General features: G+C 52.4%; 1 protein-coding gene across 1 annotated transcript in view; it reads left to right on the top strand.

The window, feature by feature from the left end:
* The window catches only part of LAMC3 (laminin subunit gamma 3), an 86,029-nt gene extending 63,308 nt beyond the window's left edge, over nucleotides 1-22,721 (top strand). The window contains exons 18-28 of the mRNA XM_023217220.2: nucleotides 791-932; nucleotides 2,044-2,249; nucleotides 2,662-2,738; nucleotides 5,200-5,334; nucleotides 6,555-6,702; nucleotides 8,197-8,346; nucleotides 11,452-11,554; nucleotides 14,906-15,105; nucleotides 16,891-17,037; nucleotides 17,133-17,232; nucleotides 21,213-22,721. Coding sequence (XP_023072988.1) covers nucleotides 791-932; nucleotides 2,044-2,249; nucleotides 2,662-2,738; nucleotides 5,200-5,334; nucleotides 6,555-6,702; nucleotides 8,197-8,346; nucleotides 11,452-11,554; nucleotides 14,906-15,105; nucleotides 16,891-17,037; nucleotides 17,133-17,232; nucleotides 21,213-21,463 — 1,659 coding nt within the window. The 3' untranslated portion in view covers nucleotides 21,464-22,721. The remainder of the gene's footprint in view (nucleotides 1-790; nucleotides 933-2,043; nucleotides 2,250-2,661; nucleotides 2,739-5,199; nucleotides 5,335-6,554; nucleotides 6,703-8,196; nucleotides 8,347-11,451; nucleotides 11,555-14,905; nucleotides 15,106-16,890; nucleotides 17,038-17,132; nucleotides 17,233-21,212) is intronic.

The raw sequence follows: 22,721 nt of genomic DNA, 5'->3' as shown, positions 1-22,721 counted from the left end.
AAAAAAAAAAAAAAAAAAAAAAAAAAAAAAAAAAAAAAAAAAAAGACATGCTGCACTGAATATCACGTAATCCCCCACTGTGAATGGGCAGCCCCCAGAGTCAAGCCCGGTGATATTTATGCAGGAAAACAGATGACTATTTCCACCAAGTGGGTAAATGAAGACCACAAGTAGCCTTTTTCAGAATAGGTTTATTTCAGTTCAGGTTTTGCTCGAGTGAGGAATGGAACGCCTTGTGGCTTTTCAGAACATTTTGGACTTGGGAATGGAGGACAGGACCCGGGACCTGTGCTGGCCACTTAGAGCGGTGACAGGGGGAATCAGACTGGGGCATGGCAGGCATTCGTGCTGAGGCTGGCTCCAAGGAAGTGCTCTGTAAATGCAGTTATTGTTTGATGAAAAGACGGGGCTAGGGGACGTTCGTAGCACATTCAGCCAGTGTCCATAGCGTGCTTTCTCCATGTGGCGTCCTGGGAACACAGCGAACAGGACAGACAGAAATCCTCCTGAGGCATCCCTTCCCATCCCTTCCTCTCTCCCTTCGAGGTAGGACAGCAGTGTGGTCCGTGGTGTCAGCAGGTGCCGTGGGGATGGGAGGGGAAGGGACAGCTACCATGGGGTGGGCACGGTTGGCTCTCAGGGGTGCGGCATACCCTTAGCGTTGAGGCCCAGGGAAGGATTTGGAGAAGGGAACCCACAGGGAGAGTGGCAGGGTAGAAGCCGGGGGAAATGTCTGGGCAGGACCTGCATGCCAGAAGCCTCATACACCTTTGCTTCCTGTCCTCTCCAGGCAGCCAAGCTGAAGGCCAAACTGACTTTGATGGAGGGGTGGCTGCAAGGGTCCAACTGTGGCAGTCCCTGGGGACCACTAGACATTCTGCAGGGAGAGGCCCCAAGGGGGGATGTCTACCAGGGCCACCACCTGCTTCCAGGTACAGTGGGAGCACAGAGTGGGAGAGTGGGAGGCAAGGGGAGGCCCCCAGTGCCTGCTGTCTGGTCTTGTCGGATGCTTTGGGGACCCTCACAACACAGCCCTGTTGCCCTGGGCCTCTCCTTCAGTGTCCCTAGCCCACCTGTAATTTTATGAATATCAGTCCTTGTCCCCATGCCCCTGCCCTACCCAGACTCTAAGCTCAGTGAGGATGGGGCTGGGCTCATTCATTTATTCACTCCACAAGGGTCATGAGGTGCTGCTCCAGAGGCTCGACTGGGAGGGTCTTGCTGTCTTGATTCTGGGCCGTTTTGCTCACTGCCGTAGCCCAGCACAGTGCTCAGCACATAGAAAATATTAATAAATGAGTAAATAAGAAAAAAGAAGGAGGGCCAGGTGTGGTGGCTCATTCCTGTAATCCTAGTACTTTGGGAGGCCAAGACAGGAGGATTGCCTGAGCCCAGGAGTTCGAGATCAGTCTGGGCAACATAACAAGACCTTGTTTCTACCAGTGGAAGCAGGGAAGGAGGGAGGGAGAGAAGGAGGGAAGCCGGGAAGGACGGAGGGAAGGAGGGAAGGAGGGAAGGAAAAAAAAAAAAAGAAGGGACCTGTCACTAAAGCCAGGAGGAATTTGGCCTTGAAACCTGGAAAGGCGCTGAAATGGATTGGATTCCTTTGCGAAGTTTTATGTGTATAAGCACCACACTCTTTAGCAGCCAGACAGAGGCGAGCTGAGAACCTGTTAGCAGGACTCACTGTGGAAATAGGGGCTATCAGATACCATGTCTTAAAATGCCCACGTGAGCCACATGGTGAATTAGAGCTGATTTGAGGGGTCCGGAACTGCTTGTGTGGCCCCGGGAGGCCTGGGTCTCTCCCGGTCCCTTTCTATGACTGACTGACTGTGGGTGGGACCTTGGATCCTGTTTGCCTTCTCTGGGCCTCAGCCTGCATCTGGAAAATGGGGAGCCTCTGCCTTTGGGACTACCTGTTGGTGCTCGGGGCTGCTGATGCCTGGGGAATGGAGGGCACAGAAGGGGACCCCTGGGGGTGGGGGCTTTTGTGTGACGTCTCCACCACTCTGTGACCCCCGGGCTGTGGGCTTCCCATAGGAGTTCGGGAAGCCTTCCTGGAACAGATGATGGGCCTCGAAGGTGCTGTGAAGGCCTCCCGGGAGCAGCTGCAGAGGCTGAGCAAGGGTGCCCACTGTGCCCAGGCCGGAGCCCAGAACACCTGCACCCAGCTGGCAGACCTGGAGGCAGTGCTGGAGTCCTCGGAAGAGGAGATCCTGCATGCAGCTGCCATTCTTGCGTCTCTGGTATCCCAGGGGACCCCCCTACCCAAACACACCAAGCCTGGGCATTGGTCCCTGCCCCAGCCTTCCCATTGACCTGGTGACCTTGGGTATGTCTCCCCACTTTGGGAGGCTCCATTTCATCTGCGAAATGGGGATCACACAGTACCTCCTCCGCGGATTCAGCGAGAGGACGTTTGCAAAGGGCGAGGCATGTTCCGAGTAGACTGAATACACAGTAAGCGGTGGGCAGCATCCATATTGGTGTTTCTGTATCCTAGGACTCCGCTCACTGGATGCCGATGTCGTGGCCAGCTTTGTGCATTTATAGAATGACTAGTGCCATCCAGTTCTGCCTCACAATTGGGCCAGATGTGGCCCTTGCCCTTCGGGGACGGGAAGTCAGTTTCCTCCTCTCTTCCTCTCCTTTCTACAGGAGATTCCTCAGGATGGTCCCGGCCAGCCCACCAAATGGAGTCACCTGGCCACAGAGGCCCGTGCCCTCGCCAGGAGGTGAGTCCCAAGACATGGTGAGGTTGTGCCTGGCCCTTCTCCTGGGGATTCCTGAGTCAGAGTCAGCCCCATAGGTGCCCCCACCCAGAAGTTGGGATCAGATATTACAAGAGCTGTCTGGTGGGGGCAGTGTCATACTGGTGTATGTGGCGGGGCAGGCAAGGGGAGTCCAGAGATGTTGGGGGCAAAGCTTGGTTGACTGAAGGCGTCGGAGAGCATCCGCCTGCTTTCTGTTTGTGTGAGTTGTATAATATACAAGTTATTATACTGGGGGTATAGTTCACACTCTACAGAGGCCTTTACCCACAGCACTCCAGCCTGGGCAATAGAGTGAGATACTGTCTCACTGGATAATTCAGTGGTTTCCTTATATTCTCAGGGTTGCAAAGCCATCGCCACAACCAATTTCAGGATTTTCATCATCCCCAAAACACCCCTGGACCCATCTGCCATCAGCCCCCATTTCTCCTTACCTCCCCAGGCCCTGGAACCACCGCTCTACTTTTTGTCTGTATAGATTTGCCTATTCTGGGCGTTTCACAGAAGTGGAATCACACAGTGTGTCGCCTTTTACCACTAGCTTCTTAGCCCAGTGTTTTCAAGGCTCATCCACACTGTGGCATGGATGGGTGCTTTGCTTCTCTTATGGCTGAATAATATCCCATTGTATGGAAATGCCACATGTTGTTTATCCGTCTTCTGTTCACAGACATTGGGTTGTTTCATCCACTGCCTTTAAGAAGCAACTTAAGGCCGGGCGCGGTGGCTCAAGCCTGTAATCCCAGCACGTTGGGAGGCCAAGGCGGGTGGATCACAAGGTCAGGAGATCGAGACCATCCTGGCTAACATGGTGAAACCCTGTCTCTACTAAAAATACAGAAAAAAATTAGCCAGGCCTGGTGGCAGACACCAGCAGTCCCAGCTACTCAGGAGGCTGAAGCAGGAGAATGGCAGGAACCCGGGAGGCGGAGCTTGCACTGAGCTGAGATCATACCACTGCACTCCAGCCTGGGCAACAGTGCGAGACTCCGTCTCAAAAAGAAAAGGAAGCAGGTTAAGGCCAGGCACAGTGGCTCACACCTGTAATCCCAGCACTTTGGGAGGCTGAGGCAGGTGGATCACTTGAGGTCAGGAGTTCCAGACGAGCCTGGCCAACATGATAAAACCCCATCTCCACTAATAGTACATAAATTAGCCAGGCATGGTGGTGGGTGCCTGTAATTCCAGCTACTTGGGAGGCTGAGGCAGGAGAATTGCTTGAACCTGGGAGGTAGAGGTTGCAGTAAGCTGAGATCACACCACTGCACTCCAGCCTAGGCAATAGAGTGAGACTCCATCTCAAAAAAAAAAAGCAGCTTATGATCCTAAAAACACAAGATCTGTGACAATTTTCTCCTTGAGCTACACTCCAGGGACCTTAGACTCATTTTACAGATGGGAGAACATTCAGAGAAGTTAAGGAGCTTCCTAAGGACACCCAGTTTGGAAGCAATAAAGCCAGGGTTCAAACCCAAGCTGTTGTGACCACTCTCTTCTATGCTGACTACATTGTGGTGACTGTACAATTTATTGTCCAAGCTGAGATGCTTTCATGTGTGATAAAATGTCCTATTGGCCAGGCACAGTGGCTAACACCTGTATTCCCAGCACTTTGGGAGGCCGACACATGAGGATCGCTTGAGGCAAGGAGTTACAGACCAACTTGGGCAAGATGGTGAAACCCCCATTGCTACAAAATAATTTTAAAAATTAGCCGGGCATGGTGGCATACACCTGTAGTCCCAGCTACTTGGAAGACTGAGGCGAGAGGAACCCTTGAGCCTAGGAGTTTGAGGTTGCAGTGAGCTGTGATGGTACCCACTGCACTCCAACCTGGGCAACAGTGTAAGACTCCATCTCTTAAAAAGAAAAAAATAAGGCCCTGGCTAGGTGCGGTGGCTCACACCTGTAATCCCAGCACTTTGGGAGGCCGAGACGGGTGGATCGCCTGAGGACAGGAGGTCAAGACCAGCCAACATGGTGAGACCCCGTCTCTACCAAAATACAAAAATTAGCTGGTGCACACTTGTAATCCTGGTTACTCGAGAGGCTGAGGTAGGAGAATCACTTGAGCCCGGGAAGAGAGGTTGCAGTGAGCTGAGATCACACGACTGCGCTCTAGCCTGGGCAATAGAGTGAGACTCTGTCTCAGAAAAAAAAAAAAAAAAAAAATCCTATTAATCCTTATGCCAAGACAACGGACACAAACTCCATGTCTCTATGTAACAGGAACAGGGCATGGAGTACCTTTCCTGTCAGTCCTTGAAGTGTGTAACACGGGAAGATGGAAAAGGAGTACCTGTCTTTGTGGCTGTCCTCTGTTTGGGGCAGCAGGAGGCCTGTGTAGTAGGGGGCGTAGTTCTGGTCCTGGGCCCCTTCCCTGCGAGCCCTTGGTGATGCTCAGGTGGGTGTCCTCACACAGCCACAGAGACACCGCCACCAAGATTGCAGCCACTGCTCAGAGGGCCCTGCTCGCCTCCAACACCAGCTACACACTTCTCTGGAGTCTGCTGGAGGGAAGGATGGCCCTAGAGACCCAGCGGGACCTGGAGGACAGGTGAGGCCTCCCCAGCTGTGGGTAGAAACTTTAGGGTTGGCCTCCTGGAGCCGACAGGGCCTAGCCAGAGGCTGCTGTTTCCAGGGCTAGCTCCCTTGAGTCCCGACATTCTTTGTCGTTGGTGTCTTGGGGTGTCTTGGGTCTGCATCCCACTGGGAGTGGGGCCACAGGGTCTTGGGCCACTCGGTGGTGAGTCGCAGTAACCCACTTTTGCCTGGCAGGGGTGTGCAACTCAGCCTCTTCAAGAGAAGGGACGAGAACTGAAACCCAGAGCAACAGATCCCTCGCTCTCCCTCTGCAGCATTCCCTGAGCGCCCCCTGGCCCCTGCGCCCCAGCCCAGGGCAGCTCCTCTGAGCTCCTCTACGGCACCAGCTTCTGTCTCTGCCTCTGCAGACAACCGGCTCTGCTTCTCTGCTTTGGTGACCCCTTCTGTCCTTCTCAGTTTAAAGGTCCATGGAGACTCCCCAACATCTTGCTGAGCCCCTTGACGTTCCTAAACGAGAATGGGATTGGCTCCGTTTAGATCAGATGTCCTGCCCTGAGCCAGTTGGCATGGCTGGGGGAGGTCACATGACCCACTCCAGGGGCAGGGCGCTGGCTCTCTAAGGAAGAGTAAAGGATGGAAGGGAAGCCAGAGGTCTCCACCCCAGCAGTGCCCTTGTCAGGGAGGAATGGGTGGGACAGGGTGTGGGCAGCTGGTTAGGACAGAAAACCCATCTGAGCTGATTGGTTATAGACCACGGGCCCATCAGGGCAAAAGGGCCCACAGAGATTCTGCAGCCCAGGGCTCTCCATTCATCCGTGGGGAGGATGTGCCCAAGGTCTCCGGAAAGGGCATGGCTGAGCCAGGACCAGGGTCGGGGCCACTGTGCTCCCCACTTCACCGGGCATTTTCCTCTTCGCCATTCACCCAGAAGAGCCAAACATTTGCAAACATGTGATTCTTGAGTGGAAACCAAGCAGAGCCCTTTTCAGCAAAGTGTGGCTGAACTGAATGATGCAGAAACAAGAATGTGGCCCTTTCACAGCCTGTCTGGCTCATTTGAAAGCTGCAGAGAAGCGGCCACTTTCCGAGGCAGCTGTCCCGACCCCACAGAGGGCTATTCTGCCTGGGAAGTTGGCAGAGGCCTTTGCAAACCAATGGCTCCAGCCTGGGACCCAGACAGGGATGGGGAGGGCTAGTTCTGCACCCAGCTTCATGGCCTCTGTTTCCTCCCAGGTACCAGGAGGTCCAGGCGGCCCAGAAAGCACTGGGGACAGCTATGGCAGAGGTGCTGCCTGAAGCGGAAAGCGTCTTGGCCACGGTGCAGCAAGTTGGCGCAGATACAGCCCCGTACCTGGCTTTGCTGGCTTCCCTGGGAGCTCTGGTCAGCTCAGTTGTCTCAGAGCTCTGTGTGGGGTCGGGAGGATCTATTATAGAAGCTGGAGGCTGGGCACGGTGGCTCACACCTGTAATCCCAGCACTTTGGGAGGCCGAGGCGGGTGGATCACTTGAGGTCAGGAGATTGAGACCACCTTGGCCAACGTAGTGAACCCTCATCTCTACTAAAAATACAAAAATTAGGTAGGTGTGGTGGTGTGTGCCTGTAACCCCAGCTACTAGAGAGGCTGAGGCAGAAAAATTGCTTGAACCAGGAGGCAGAGGTTTCAGTGAGCCAAGACTGCAGCACTGCACTCCAGCCTTGGTGACAGAGCGAGACTCCATCTCAAAAAAGAGGAAAAAAAAAAAAAAAAACAACAAACCTATTACAGCATCTGGAGAAACCAGTGGGACCCAGGCAGAGGCAGGTGACGCGGCTCATTTTTAACTATATCACAGCTAAGTCAAATGATCTAACCTATCTATGGGGCTTGGCAGAGTCAGAGCCCAACCATTCTCTGTTGATGATAATGTCAAGGCTGGGGCCTCTTCCTCCTTACAATGACATTAGCAATGTCATCAGATGGACACAGGATGCAATTCCAGCTCTGCCACTCCAGCTCTGTGACCTCGGCCAAGGACTTTCCCTCCCTCAGCCTCAGTCTGTCACATGGAACTCACCCATTAGCTTATTTCAAGGCTGCTTCCATGGGAGCTGGACAGAGACTGGGGAGCAATGCACGAGGTAGCTGGCCGGCCCCTCTGTGCCCATCACCTTATACTCATCACCTCTGTGTGAATCAGGTCCATTGTGTCGATTCAGTAACCCTGAAATCCCAAAACTCAGAAACTGAACATGAAAGAATTCAGCTTATACAAATGCATTTGGGACAAATGCTAACCCGGATCGATGCCCAAGGCTGCTTGTTTGAGGCCTTTGCTCCTCCCACGGCGTGTGGAGAGTGGTGCACAGCTGTTAGTGTGTTCGAGCCCAGGTTCTGCTTCCAACACCGCTGAGGGTGTTCGATCGTATGTAGTACCTGCACGGTTCTCCTCTAAAGTCTGGGAAATTCTGCATTCTGAAGCCATCCAGCCCCCAGGTCTCAGTTCGGGACTGTGGAGCTGAGGAAGCGTTCCCACTTTGCAGTGAGGCAGTGTGGGTCGGGAAGGTTGGCTGGGTTGCTGGAGGCCACACAGCTGGAAATTGGTAGGGCTGTCATCCGAGCCCCAAGCGAGGGGTTCCCCAGCCTGGCTCCTCTTGCCCTGGCCCCTCTGCCTCCTAGGGTCCACACAAAGCCCCACCCCTGCTATTCCTTCCTCTGGGCTTCTGAGCTACCTGGGGCATCCGCTAGCTCATCAGGTTTTCAGGAGGCTTGGGGTTCTGGGCTGGCAGCCAGGGGCAGACCCGATGCCTCAGTCCAGCAGGGCACCTCCCCTAAGTAAAGAATCTGCCACTTGCCCTTCCTGCCAGGCCCTGCCTGAGCCCACTGTCTCCCTGCAGCCTCAGAAGTCCTGGGCCGAAGACCTGGGCCTGAAGGCGAAGACCCTGGAGAAGACAGTTGCATCACAACAGCACATGGCCACCAAGGCTGCCCGAACCCTCCAGGCTGCTGCCCAGGCGGCACTACGGCAAACAGAGCCCCTCACACAGGTCAGCTTCAAAGCGGGGGACCTGGGAGAGGTTGGGGCTACCCTGAAGGTGACTTGCGGTCAGGGTTGCAGGAGGGAGAAGGGCAGAGACAGAAGTAGCTCTGTCCTGCCAGGCGCAGTGGTTCACGCCTGTAATCCCAGCGCTTTGGGAGGCCGAGGTGGGTGGATCACAAGTCAGGAGATCGAGACCATCCTGGCTAACATGGTGAAACCCTGTCTCTACTAAAAATACAAAAAATTAGCCAGGCGTGGTGGCACATGCCTATAGTCCCAGCTATTTGGAAGGCTGAGGCAGGAGAATTGCTGAACCCAGGAGGCAGAGGTTACGGTGAGCTGAGATTGCACCACTGCACTCCAGTCCGGCAACAGAGTGAGACTCCATCTAAAAAAAAAAAAAAGAAAGGTATCTCTGTGCATCCCTGTGGTATCTCCTGCAAAACTCCACATGCAGCCTGAGGCAGGGGAGGGGACCCTGATACCCTGAGAAGAGACGATGGACAGACCGACAGAGGACAGCACCAGCAGCACGCGGGGCCACACCCACCATCCTGGGATCGTTCTCGCTCATGCCTGCATTCATTAGTTCATTCTCTAGTTCATTCATGGCTCATTTGAAAGCTGCAAAGAAGTGGCCACTTTCCAAGGCAGCTGTACCAATATTTTTGTTTGTTTTCAATTTTGTTTTTGAAACAGAGTCTTGCTCTATTGCCCAGGCTGGAGTGCAGTGGTGTAATCTCGGTTCACTGCAACCTCCATTTCCCGGGTTCAAGTGATTCTCCTGTGTCAGCCTCCAGAATAACTGGGACTACAGGTGCGTGCCATCGTGTCTAGTTAAATTTTTTTGTATTTTTAGTAGAAATGGGGTTTCATCATGTTGGCCAGGCTGGTCTTGAACTCCTGGCCTCAAGTGATCCACCCGCCTCGGCCTCCCAACGTGCTATGATTAGAGATATGAGCCACCACACCCAGCCCCATTCCTTTTTTTTAAAAAAAATATTTTATTTATTTATTTATTTATTTATTTTGAGACAGACTCTTACTCTGTTGCCAAGGCTGGAGTGCAGTGGTGCGATCTTGGCTCGCTGCAGCCTCTGCCTCCCAGGTTCATGCAATTCTCCTGCCTCAGCCTCCAGAGTAGTTGGGATTACAGGCCCGCGCCACCACGCCCAGTTACTGTTTGTATTTTCGGTGGAGATGCGGTTTCACCATGTTGTCTAGGCTGAACTCCTGATCTCAGGTGATCCCCCCGCCTCAGCCTCCCAAAGTGCTGGGATTACAGGTGTGAGCCATCACGCCTGGCTTCCATTCCTTTTAAAGACAGGGTAAGGGTGCTGTCTGTGAGGCGTGAGAATGTATCTGAAGAGCAGAGCCCAGTGCCCGGCACTTACCTGGGGAGCTTGGCTTTGCCCCGGGGTAGCACCTGCTGATCTGGTCCACTGCCCTCGTCCAGGGTGAGGGTGCCAAGAAGTGAGGTGACTTCCCCAGGAGTCAGGGCCAGGCCCCAGCATGTACTGATGCCTCACCCCACCACAGCACTCATACCTTCGTCCTCCTCCCAACCCCATGAGCAATCAGAATAGGCCTGAGGCAGTACTAGGCGGCTCCTCAAACTCTACTATTTATTTATTCTTATTACAGTGACATTCACATGGCATACAAACACCCATCTTAGATTAAATGGCTTTTGGCACATTCATAAAGTTGTGCCACCTCCACTTCAGTCTAGTTTCAGAACATTTTCACCACCCCTAACCCCATGCCCACTCAGCAGCCACTCCTCATTTCCACTCCCGAGGCCCTGGCAGCCTCCACTCTGTTCTCTGTCTCTGTAGATTTCCTTCGTCCAGCTCTTTCACAGAAACAGAATCATGTAATACGTACCGATGGTGTCAGGCTTCCTCCTGTTAGCATCATCTTTTCAGGGTTCACCTGCCTTGCAGCCTGGATCTATACTTCCTCCCTTTTTAAGGCTCGGTCATATTCCAGTGTGTGGATGAAGCATATTTTGTTTACCTTCTCATCCATCAAACCCAAATTCTTTCAGTGGATCTAGTCCTGTTGAGCGGCAGCGGGGAAGAAACTGATTTTCCATAAGTCAAGGTGTGTCATAAACAGATTTGTGATTTTCACATCTACTTACTGAGGTAGAGCAGTCTTGTCTTCTCCCCTCCTCTCCTCTCCTCTCTTCTCCTCTTCTCTTCTCTTCTCTTTTTATTGAGATGGAGTCTTTATGCCACCCAGGCTGCAGTGTAGTGGCTTGATCTCAGCTCGCTATAACCTCTGCCCCATAGATCCAAGCCATCCTCCTGCCTCAGCCTTCCCGAGTAGCTGGCATTTCAGGCATGCACCACCACACCTAGCTATTTTTTTTTTTTTAATTTTTAGTAGAGACAGGGTTCCATATTGGCCAGACTGGTCTCGAACTCCTGACCTCAAGTGATCTGCCCACCTCAGCCTCCCCAAGTGCTGGGATTATGGGCAAGAGCCCCTGTGCATGGCCAATAGAACATGTTCTGAAGAGACGTTCAGGTGTTCTTCTCATTCCTTTTTTTTTTTTTTTTTTTGAGACGGAGTCTCGCTCTGTCGCCCAGGATGGAGTGCAGTGGCACAGTGGCATGATCTTGGTTCACTACAAGCTCCGCCTCCTGGGTTCACGCCTTTCTCCTGCCTCAGCCTCCCAAGTACCTGGGACTACAGGCACCGGCCACCACGCCCAGCTAATTTTTTGTATTTTTAGTAGAGACGAGGTTTCACCGTGTTAGCCAGGATGGTCTCGATCTCCTGACCTCATGATCCGCCCGCCTTGGCCTCCCAAAGTGCTGGGATTACAGGCGTGAACCACTGCACCCGGCTGTTCTCATTCCTTTAATCCTAGTGTTTCAGTTTTCTTCTGGGATTTTGTGGACAGGTATCTCTTGGGAGATATTCAGGGTTCAACTTTTATATAATAGCACAGATCAGGTGCTCCTGGTGGACAACGTGACCCAGAGTCAGGGATTTGGTGATGATTTGGGCACCCATATATGTGGGTTTGGTGCCCACTGAGCTGCCCCCAGGCCCTGCACCTGTGGAGCCAGCTGCCCAGCCTCTCCTCATCTCTCTCCAGCTACACCAGGAGGCCAGAACCGCCCTGACCCAGGCTTCCTCGTCTGTCCAGGCTGCCACAGTGACCGTCATGGGAGCCAGGACTCTGCTGGCTGACCTGGAAGGTACGTGAGTCCAGCTGACCACTAGGCTCTGTGATGCACAAACGCCCCTGACAGCCGCTCAGTTCTTGCCTCAGCCAGGGCAGGCTTTCAGGGGACAGGAGTCTGGTCTTGTGGGCTTAATTAAGCCAAGTGGACTTTCCCTCCACCTCTCAGGATCCTGCCCCATCTCATACATCACTCACCTTGGACTTATCCATGTGGCTATCCTATACACCCCAGGTCATCAGACCACATGCAGAGCCCCTCCAGACCAAGTGAGAGGAGAGTTTGACATCATTGGCTGTCCACCCAGGTCAAGTCCACTCTGGCCTGGGCTCCAGTTAGTTATCTGGTACAAATATGGCTGTCCGGGTCCAATGTTGAGTTGCGGCTATGGGAAGGGGATGGAGTTTCTCTTTAGAAGGAGTTTTGGGTTGATGCCATTCCAGGCCCTTTTTTGAGCTTTGGGAAAACAGGGCCAAGTGCCCCCATTTTGCAGATGGGTAGGCTGAGGAAAGGAAATGCTATTCATCCCTGGGTCAGAGCTAAGCTGGGAATAGAAGCCAGCAAGTATTACAATTCTACAAGTACCCACCTGTGCAATGGGCTTCTGTGATATCCAATTTGCTCCAGAGAGAAGCCCCCTCATCCTTTACTTGTGGCTCCTTATCCAACAGGCTGGATAAGGAACATACTCTGAACCCCAGATATCTCTTGGGGTCTGAGGCCAGAAGTTAGGCTTCTGCTGTTGTCTTGGTTCTGTGGCCTCCCTCCCCAACCCTGCCCATTGCCCAGAAGAGATGGAGCTCTAGCTGTGGACCCAGCCCCTCTGGGGCAGAGGATGGGCTGGTCAGTGCTTCTGTTCCCCAGCTTCCTGGCAGCTTGAAGTCCTAGTCACCCATCGTTTGGGGACTTCCTGTGGGAAAGGCGTGGCCGTGTGTGCTTAAGTATCTAGAGTCATATTTAGAAAAAGGTACATTCAATGACTTATAAGGATGGAATGTTTGGATCTTAGAACATTAGAATTATAAGAGGTCTTACGGTCATCTGGTGCAAATCTCACACCTAGCAGTAGACTCATCCACCCTCAGCTTGCCTATCTCCTACAATGGGGATCTCACTACCTTACAAGGGTTTATCTTCTCATTGTCGGGGTTCTGAGAATGAGAACGTTCTTGTTTGTAGTGGATGGAAATTTCCTTGCACTGCTCCCATAATCCACAAGAGGGCTAACCTCAACCCTCTAACCCCAGGCTCTTTTCCCCATTCTGATCCCATTTTAGAGACACCCCCTCTTACCACCAGCTAGGCTGTGCTCAGTTGGTGTTCAGGATAAAAGGAAAATTCACAAAGTGAACTGTGGAGCAGTTTTCCCCAGGGTGTAGCCGGGGGTCTCCTAGCCTATGATACGCTCTGCCAAGAGAGGGCTTGTCTTCAAATAAGTTTAGCAACTGTCTCTTGCTGCAGCATCCTCTTGAGGTCTTACAGAGAGCACTTGGGAATATTAAAGGCTCTGAGAAGGCCTGTAATAAAGAAACCTGCTTCACTTTCAACTTAATTGACACTTCCCCCTAATGTTAACACCGTGGAGAATTAGGGTTCCACAGAATACATGTTGAGAAACATCAATTTTGTATAAAAAGGAGCAAAGCAGATCTAATTTCTGGGTAGAACAATTCTATAATATTATGCCCCCAAAGATTAGAAGGCTTCATTCATTTTAAAAATTGACTTTGTCCACTGTAATCGGTAATTTATTATTATTTTTTTTTCCTGAGATAGTCTCACTCTGTCGCCCAGGCTGAAGTGCAGTGGCACAGTCTCGCCTCACTGCAACCTCCGCCTCCTGGGTTCGAGCAATTTTCCTGCCTCAGACTCCCTAGTAGCTGAGATTATAGGTGCCCACCACCATACCCCGCTTTTTTTTTTTTTTTTTTTTGGTATATTTAGTAGAGACGGGGTTTTACCAGTTTGGCCAGGCTGATTTTGAACTCCTGAACTCTGGTGATCCACCTGCCTCAGCCTCCCAAAGTGTTAGGATTACAGGTGTGAGCCACGGCGCCCGGCCTGTAATCAGTTCTTTTGATGATAAACTTCCTTTAGAATTTTTTTTTGAGTTGGGGTCTCACTCTGTCACCCAGGCTGGAGTGCAGTGGTGCAATCATAGCTCACTATAGCCTCCAACTCCTGGCCTCAAGTGATCCTTCCATGTCAGTCTCATGAGTAGCTAGGTCTATAGGTATGTGCCACCATGCCCAGCTAAGTTTTTGTCGTCTTGTAGAGATAAGGTCTCACTATGTTCCCTAGGCTGGTTTCGAACTCCTGGACTGATCCTCCTGCTTCAGCCTCCAGAGTAGCTGGGATTACAGGTGTGAGCCACCACATCTGACTACATTTCCCTTAGAATGTTATCTGAAAGGAAAGGAAATAGTCTCTTTGTTTACCAAGAAGGAAACTGCTTCTTACTGGATAATAAAATCTATGGGAATTCTGACATTTCCACCAGGTGTGGTGGCTCACATCTGTAATCCCAGCACTTTGGGAAGCCAAGGTGGGTGGATCACTTGAAGCCAGGAATTTGCAGTCAGCCTGGCCAACAAGGTGAAACTCCATCTCTACAAAAAAAAAAAAAAAAAAAAAAAAAAAACATTAGCCGGGTATGGTGGTGTGCGCTTGTAATCTCAGCTACCCAGGAGGCTAAGGCAGGAAAATCACTTAAACCCGTGAGGCAGAGGTTGCAGTGAGCTGAGATCTCTCCACTGCGCGACAGAGTGAGACCTTGTCTCAAAAAAAAAAATAAAAAAAGAATTATAACATTTCCCTTTTTGTCTTGATTGCTTTAAGAGCTCAGTGATCAATCAAACATTTGGTTTCTGCAATGTCATTATCCAGATTTTCTGGTACTTCTTCCTCCTTCTCTGTCCTTCCTCATCCTTCCAGTTACATCAGACTCTTGGTTTTTCAGGGTAAGGATCCATTTGTGATTTACCCATCACTATACACTGCCTCAAAGGATTGTTTAGATATAGGCGGTACATGAAAATGCCGAGCTGAGCAGACTGAGCCGTGGACTGTGCTAGCCCCCATCACTGGCCCCAGCATGGACCACCACGTAATTCCTTGACTTTAGTAGACATCCTAATAGAATGAATACCCATCTCAGAATTCCCCGAGCAGTATGTCTGTGTCTTGCTTGCTTTTGTTTCCTCCTGGATAAGCCTGAGAAGGTGATAACGCAGGTTGCGTGCACCTCAAACTTCCACTCGTTGTCCAGGGGTCTGTGGCCAGCCAGGCAGCTCTGCCAGCGGCTGCCTGGGAGGCGCTGGAGGTGTGAGCCCAGTTCCCCTGACCCAGCCTCAGCCGGGTTTGCAGGAATGAAGCTGCAGTTTCCTCGGCCCAAGGACCAGGCGGCACTGCAGAGGAAGGCAGACTCCGTCAGGGACAGACTCCTTGCAGACATGAGAAAGAAGACCAAGCAGGCGGAGAGGATGCTAGGAAACGCGGCCCCTCTTTCCTCCAGTGCCAAGAAGAAGGGCAGAGAAGCAGAGGTGTTGGCCAAGGACAGTGCCAAGGTCAGGGTGGTGGCTGTGACAATAGTGGCCTCCTGCCTCCTGGGGGAACCGCCCTTCCGTGGGCCCCTTCCCGACATCCGTGCTGACTACTCCGCACTCACTCACTGCTCAGTGGGCCCAGGCATTTAGCTCAGGGACTTCACGGGGGTGAGCCTGTGGGTTCCTCACAAAATAGGCCTCATTGCTGTCCCCATTGTACAGGTGAGAACGCTGAGGTGCAGCCAGGCTCATGAACTTAACCAGGACTTACACCTGGGTCTGCGGGCTTTCCTGCCTCAATGTCTAGGTTTTTCTTTTCTTTTTTGTTATTTTGAAGTTTGCATTTATTTATTTTACCTGCCTTTTTGTTTTTAATTTGTTTCTTAATTTTTTGAGACAGAGTCTTATTCTGTGGCCCAGGCTGGAGTGCAGTGGTGCCATCTCAGCTCACTGCAACCTCTGCCTCCTGGGTTCAAGTGATTCTCCTGCCTCAGATTCCAGAGTGGCTGGGATTATAGGCGTGCTCCACCATACCTGGCTAATTTTTGTATTTTTAGTAGAGCGAGGTTTCACCATGTTGGCCAGGCTGGTCTCCAACTTCTGATCTCAGGTGATCCACCTGCCTTGGCCTCCCAAAGTGCTGGGATTACAGGCATGAGCCACTGCACCCAGCTTAAGTTTTGCGTGTGTGTGTGTGTGTGTGTGTGTGTGTGTGTGTGTGTGTGTGTGTTTTGTAGAGACTGGGTCTCTGTCGCCCAGGCTGGAGTACAGTAGCACAATCACAGCTCACTGCAGCCTCAAACCCTTGGGCTTAAGTGACCTTCCTGCCTCAGCCTCCTGAGTAACCGGGACGATAGGTCTGTGCCACTGTGCCTGGCTAATTTTTTTTTTTTTTTTTTGTAGAGATGTGGAGTCTCAGCCGGTTGTGGTGGCTCACTCCTGTAATCCCAGCACTTTGGGAGGCCGAGGCAGGCAGATCACTTGAGGTCAGGAGTTCGAGACCAACCTGGCCAACATGGTAAAACCCTGTCTCTACTAAAAATACCAAAAAATTAGCCGGGCATAGTGTTGAGCACCTGTAGTCCCAACCACTCCAGAGGCTGAGACACAAGAATTACTTGAACCTGGGAAACGGAGGTTGCAGTGAGCCGGTTGCAGCACTGCACTCCAGCCTGGGCGACAGAGTAAGACTCTGCCTCAAACAACAAAAAAAAAAAAAAAGAAAGAAAGAAAGAAAAAGACTGGGGTCTCACTATGTTGCCCAGGCTGGTCTTGAACCTCTGGCCTCAAGCAAGCCTCCTGCCTCAGCCTCCCAAAGTGCTGGGACCATAGGCATGAGCCACTGCACCCAGCCCTGGCTGATTTTAACTAGGCTTTTTAAAAATTGGTGCCAAATTCTAATCATTGCATATCTCCCCAGCTCTGCTGCTGGTTCTGTTGCTCACACACCAAGAAAACTGTCTTTATGGTGCCTAGGAAAAGTGCTGGATTTGCTGTAGGAGCCCCCTGGCTTGATCTCTTGTCATGCCACTTGGGCTCTGGCCAGCCCCTCCTCCCCTCTGTGCTTCTGTTTCCTCATCTGTAAAATAGTGGGAATTTCTCCTCCTGAGAGAAATGTGTGGTATCCAGCAGTCTGCACTGCGCCCAGCACTTAGCCTGCGTTCAGTACGTATTTGTTGCATGCATGAATGAATGAATGATCTGCCTGGTACAGACTGCTTGACATTATTGCCATAAGAGCTATTTACCTCCAAAAGGACTTACTGCACTCACCTCTTCTCCCTGCCACTGCCACCCATCCCATAGCTTGCCAAGGCCTTGCTGAGGGAGGGGAACCAGGCGCACCACCGTGCCAGCCGGCTCACCAGACAGACGCAAGCCACGCTCCAACAGGCGTCCCAGCAGGTGCTGGATTCTGAAGCACGCCGACAGGAGCTGGAGGAAGCTGAGCAGGTACGTGTGACAGGGCCCCCACACTATTGCCTCCTGCCCCTGGCAGCCAGGGTTGGGGTGCCATTCAAGCTGTTTCTTCCTTCTCCCCCTGGAAGGTGGGTGCTGGGCTGAGCAAGATGGAGCAGCAGATCCGGGAATCACGCATTTCCCTGGAGAAGGACATCGAGGCCTTGTCAGAGCTGCTTGCCAGGCTGGGTAAGGAGGCCCCAAGGCTGGGCCTTGAACCCCTGGGTCTGTGGGGCACCTCTAGGATCAGATCTTCCTGTAAGCTCCAGTCCTGGGGAAGATTTCCTCCTCGTCCTCATCACCATGCTTCCCACATCCCCATCTTTGTGGTCAATCACAAGCATTTATAACCACGCCCAACCCCCTGTGCCATGTAAGACAGGGTTGGCCTCTAGAAGTGAGTTCACTTCGAGTAACTCTTTGTGCCTCCAGAGGCCTCTATTCTTGGGGGTGGGGCAGGGGGGCACACAGAAAACTCACCGTTGTCAAGAACACCTACAGGCACTGGGTGAGCAGATCAGCCCTCAGGAGCTGAGGGTTCAGGAGAAGAAGAATCATGGCAGAAAATGTAGCATCAGGTGCTGGTTTGGGATCAGACCAAGATTCAACTCTGGCTCCGTCCCTTCTTTGGCCCTTAGACCTTGGGCAAGTCACTCCACCTCTCTGAGCCTCGGATCCCCCATCTGGAAAATGGGAGTAACAATGGGGTGGTTTAGAAAGCGCTTACCACAGTGCGTGGTGTATGCTGAGAGTGAGTAAATAGCGGCTCGTAGGAAGGAGGTCAGATTCAAGACGGGCCTTAGCAAGGAGGCATTTTGGATGAAGGGAACAGCACCTCCCAAGGCACGAAGGTCCCAGAGGCCCAGTGTTGTGGGGAGGCTCAGGAGATAGCAGACGGGGCAGTTGGACTGAAAAGAAGAGCATGTATTTTTTCAAATTGTAAAAGACACATAATATTTTCCATCTTAACCATTTTGAAGTGTACAGTTCAGCAGCATTAAGTATATTGATTGCTGTGTGATCGTCACCACTACCCATCTCCAGAACACTTTCATCATCTCCAACTGAAGCTCTGTCTTCCTGAAACACTAACCCCCCATTTCCCTCCCCCAGCCCCTGGCAGCCATCATTCTACTTTCTGTCTCTATGAATTTGACTACTCTGGGCCAGGCGCAGTAGCTCATGCCTGTAATCCCAGCACTTTGAGAGGCTGAGGCAGGCGGATCATTTGAGTTCAGGAGTTTGAGACCAGCTGGACCAACATGGTGAAACCCTGTCTCTTCTAAAGATATATTAAAAAAAATAGTCAAGCATAGTGGCACATGCCTGTCATCTCAGCTACACAGGAGGCTGAGGCAGGAGAATCACTTGAACCTGGGAGGCAGAGGTTGCAGTGAGCCCAGATCGCAACACTGCACTCCAGCCCGGGCGACAGAGTGAGACTCTGTCTCAAGAAAAGAATTTGACTACTCTGGGGACCTCATATAATTGGAATCATACAGTATTTGTACTTTGAAAAATTTTTTTGGAGACAGGATCTTGCTGTGTTACCCAGGCTGGAGTGCAGTGGTGCAATTATGGCTCACTGCAGCTTCAAACTCCTGGGCTCAAGCAATTCTTCCACTTCAGCCTTCCAAGTAGCTGGCACCACAGGCAGGCACCACCACACCCAGTGAATTTTTTTTTTTTTTTTTTTTTGAGACAAAAAAATATGCTCCTTATGTTGCCCAGGCTGGTCTCAAACTCCTGGGCTCAAGTGATCCTCCTGCCTAGGCCTCCCAAAGTGCTGGGATCACAAGCGTGAGCCACCGTGCCCAGCCTTGTTTGTCTTCTTTTGACTGACTTATTTCACTTAGCAGAAAGTCATCCAGATTCACCCATGTGGCAGCATGCATTTTCAATTATCATTTGTAATAAGAGGAGGGAGAATTGCCACGCTCTGCACGTTGTCTGGACACCAGGCCCACGCTAAGCTATTCACACATGTGATCTTACAGAATTCTTATACTCACTTTTTTAGGCAAGGACAGTTACTCTTTTGCCATTTTGCAGATGAGGAAACTGAATGTGGAGAGTTTATTTTTATTTTTTATTTACTTTTGTTTTTTATAGAGACAGCATCTCGTTATGTTAACCAAGCTGATGTTGAACTCCTGGCCTCAAGGGATGCTCCCACTTCAGATTCCCAAAGTGCTAGGATTACAGGAGAGAGCTACCACACCCAGCTTAGTACAGAGTTTAGATAATGTGCCCAGGGTCCCACAGCCAGCTGGTGGGGAAGCCATGGCTCACCTGCAGGTCCAAGTGACTCAGAGTGCGTGCAGGTAGCCCCTAGTTGACACCTAAGGCCCTGTCATGGAGCAGACACTCTCTTCAACCTTTCCTGCATTGTCACTGTCGTTCATTCACTTGTCACACTCTGTGTCGGCCTTGTGCTTGGCCTGGGGATGCGGAATGATCAGCACATGCCTGGCCCCTGCTCCAGGAGCCCTAGGCAGCCTGGGCAGGTAGAATGGGGGCTGTAACCCATTTCTGAATCTCTTCGAAGACCAGGCTGTTTGGATTTTGCTGTGGGCAGTGGGGCCACTTGAGGTCCTCCCAGGTCAGCAGGGCCTTGGCTCCCCTCTGCCTTCTCTTGCACCCTGGCTTGGTGCTTGCAGCTGCTTACCCAGGAGATCCAGGGCCTTGGGGAGCCCTGGGGCCCAGTGGAATCCTGTGGGGTTAGAAGAAGCCACTTGGGGCTGGATGCGGTGGCTCATGCCCGCAATCCCAGCACTTTGGGAGGCCAAGGTGGGTGGATCACAGGAGGTTAGGAGTTCAAGACCAGCCTGACCAACATGGTGAAACCATGTCTCTACTAAAAATAGAAAAATCAGGCCAGGCGCAGTGGCTCACACTTGTAATCCCAGCACTTTGGGAGGCTGAGGCGGGCAGATCACCTGAGGTCAGGAGTTTGAGACTAGCCTGGCCAACATGGTGAAACGCTGTCTCTACTAAAAATACAAAAAATTAGCCAGGCGTGGTGGCAGATGCCTATAATCCCAGATACTTGGGAGGCTGAGGCAGGAGAATCGCTTGAACCTGAGGCTACAGTAAGCCGAGATTGTGCTGCTGCACTCCAGCCTGGACAACAGAGCAAGACTGCGTCTCAATAAATAAATAAACGCATACATGCATACATACATATATACAAAAATTAGCTGGGCGTGGTGGTGTGGGCCTGTAATCCCAGCTACTCAGGAGGCTGAGGCAGGAGAATCACTTGAACCCAGGAGGTGGATGTTGCAGTGAGCTGACATTGTGCCACTGCACTCCAGCCTGGGTGACAGAGTGAGACTCCATCTCAAAAAAAAAAAAAAAAGAAACCACTTTGGACTTACCTCCCCATTGCCATCACTCTCCCACCTGGCTGAGATCCATCTTTCTGTTAAACATTACACTTAGGGACAAGGTGACAAGGGCCAGATGGGAGAGAGGCAGCCTGCAGATTCTATTCCATCACCATTGCTAGCAGTTCTAATGTGAGCACCTGGCCCCAGGGTTAGGGTTGGGGTTGGGGTTAGGGTTAGGGTTAGGGTCGATGCTTGGGGAGACACAGAGAAGTCCTTAACCCCAGGAAGTAGTGTGAAGACACACAGGGGCCAGAACCAGGACCCCGCTGCTGCCTTCCAGGCCTGCAGTCCCTGATCCAGCTGCCTCACTGCCTCGCTCTGAAGCCAGAGACCCTGTGGTTTACCCCAGTGACTGCCCACATCCAGGCCCACAGGCAGCATCTGTAAATACGTGTGTCCGTGAACTGAGCCAGCATGTTCGAGCCGGCAAAAATCACAGGGGCCTCCTTCCCACACTGTTTTGTAAATGAGTAAACTAAGACTCAGAGAGGACTCACTGGAGGCCTTCTTTTTTGACAATAATAATAAAACCATCAACGAAAATGACATTTGTCAAGTGTCACCCAGGAGGATGTTCCCGAGTCTGCCCAGGGGCCTGTTGGGATGCATGGTTCCTCACCCACCTCCCAGACCTTCTGGTCCCCGTCTTTCCCTGGTGGATGGCGGGCTGTTGGAATCCTGGGAGGCCTGAGCTGGGGAGAGGCTCAGGGGCTGGGGGGTGCCCTGGGGCCTGCAGGGCTGCTGGCTCACAATGAGGCTGTTTGTGCCCCACTACAGGGTCACTGGACACCCATCAAGCCCCAGCCCAGGCCCTGAACGAGACTCAGTGGGCACTAGAACGCCTGAGGTTGCAGCTGGACTCCCGGGGGGCCTTGCAGAGGAAACTCAGGCTGCTGGAGCAGGAATCCGAGCTGCAGGAGCTGCAGATCCAGGGCTTCGAGAGCGACCTCGCCGAGATCCGTGCCGACAAACGGAACCTGGAGGCCATTCTGCACAGCCTGCCCGAGAACTGTGCCAGCTGGCAGTGAGGACTGCCCAGATCTCCGGCACACACTCCCCCACCTGCTGTTTACATGATCCGGGGTGTGCACACTACCCCACAGGTGTGCCCACACAGGCGTGCCCCGGAGCCGGCTGCTGTGAACTCGCCCCCACGTGAATAGTCACACTCCCTGCCGATTCTGTCTGTGGCTTCTTCCCTGCCAGCAGGACTGAATGTGCGTACCCAGTTCACCCGGGTATCAGTGCACACTCACCCCTGCACATGCATAAACAGGCACACCCCAGTGTCAATAACATACACACGTGAGGGTGCATGTCTGTGTGTATGACCCACATGTGTTCAGGTCCATCCAGTCTACAACTTACCATCCGCACACATTACAGTCCACAGCTGTTGTGAGAGCCACCTGTGTGCTAGGCACCCTCTGGATGTTGGGCAAGTTGTTACATGAGATGCCCTGGGGTGCTACATCCACTTACTCCAGACAGCAGGGAGGTCTCAGCAGATCTGCAGAGATCAAGGGGGTCAGCAACAGCCAAAGTCCCTAGTCCCAGAGCTGGCTGCCCTGTGTTTCACGGCAGCTCCCTGACCTGTGTTGCTGCATGCACGTCCCACAGCCCAACACAGCCAGAGGACCAACAGGCCAAGAAATGCAAGATCCTGGGAGGGTTCTCAGCAGTGGAATCTGAGACCCTGAGGCCATGGCCAGGCCTGCTAGTCCGGCTAGAGCAAGGCCCACTCCTGGCAGGAGTGTCACTGGCTTCACTGGATGCTTCCCTCTCAGGGTCCTGGGACTGCACCAGACGCCCTGAGGGAATGGCCCGCCCTGGCCTGTACCCACTTCAGCATGTGATCTATCCAAAGAGCCAGGCCCAAGAGCGCCTAGGTCAGGGGGCTCAGGCTACCAGGAGCACGCCTTTGTGCCCCCAGCAACCCAGTTGACCTTTAATTGACGCTTTCCAAACCATCCCTGCAGCACCACTTGCCATGCGGGAGGCCACGAGGGTGTGCAAGCCTGGCTGCCATTCCAGTCTGTCCTGCCTGGGAATCGCCCTGTGGCCAGGCCCGCATGCCAGCCTCTGCCCAGGACACCTCAGCATTTCCTCTTGGCATCCTTCCCTCTCCCAGGCCCTCTTCCAGCAGATGGCAAGGCCTTGGCATTAGGAAGACAGGCACCTCTGTGGGCTCAGCCCCCTCCCATGGCTCCCCTGACAGGGGCAGGGGTAGGGCAGCAGCACAGACCAATTCTGTTTAACGTGGAAATAAAGGACCCTTTTACTGGG

The sequence above is a fragment of the Piliocolobus tephrosceles genome, chromosome 14 (genome assembly GCF_002776525.5).
Source record: "Piliocolobus tephrosceles isolate RC106 chromosome 14, ASM277652v3, whole genome shotgun sequence".
Lineage (NCBI taxonomy): Eukaryota > Metazoa > Chordata > Mammalia > Primates > Cercopithecidae > Piliocolobus > Piliocolobus tephrosceles.
Note: the sequence above shows the minus strand (reverse complement) of the source record. Positions and strands in the feature narration are given on the sequence as shown.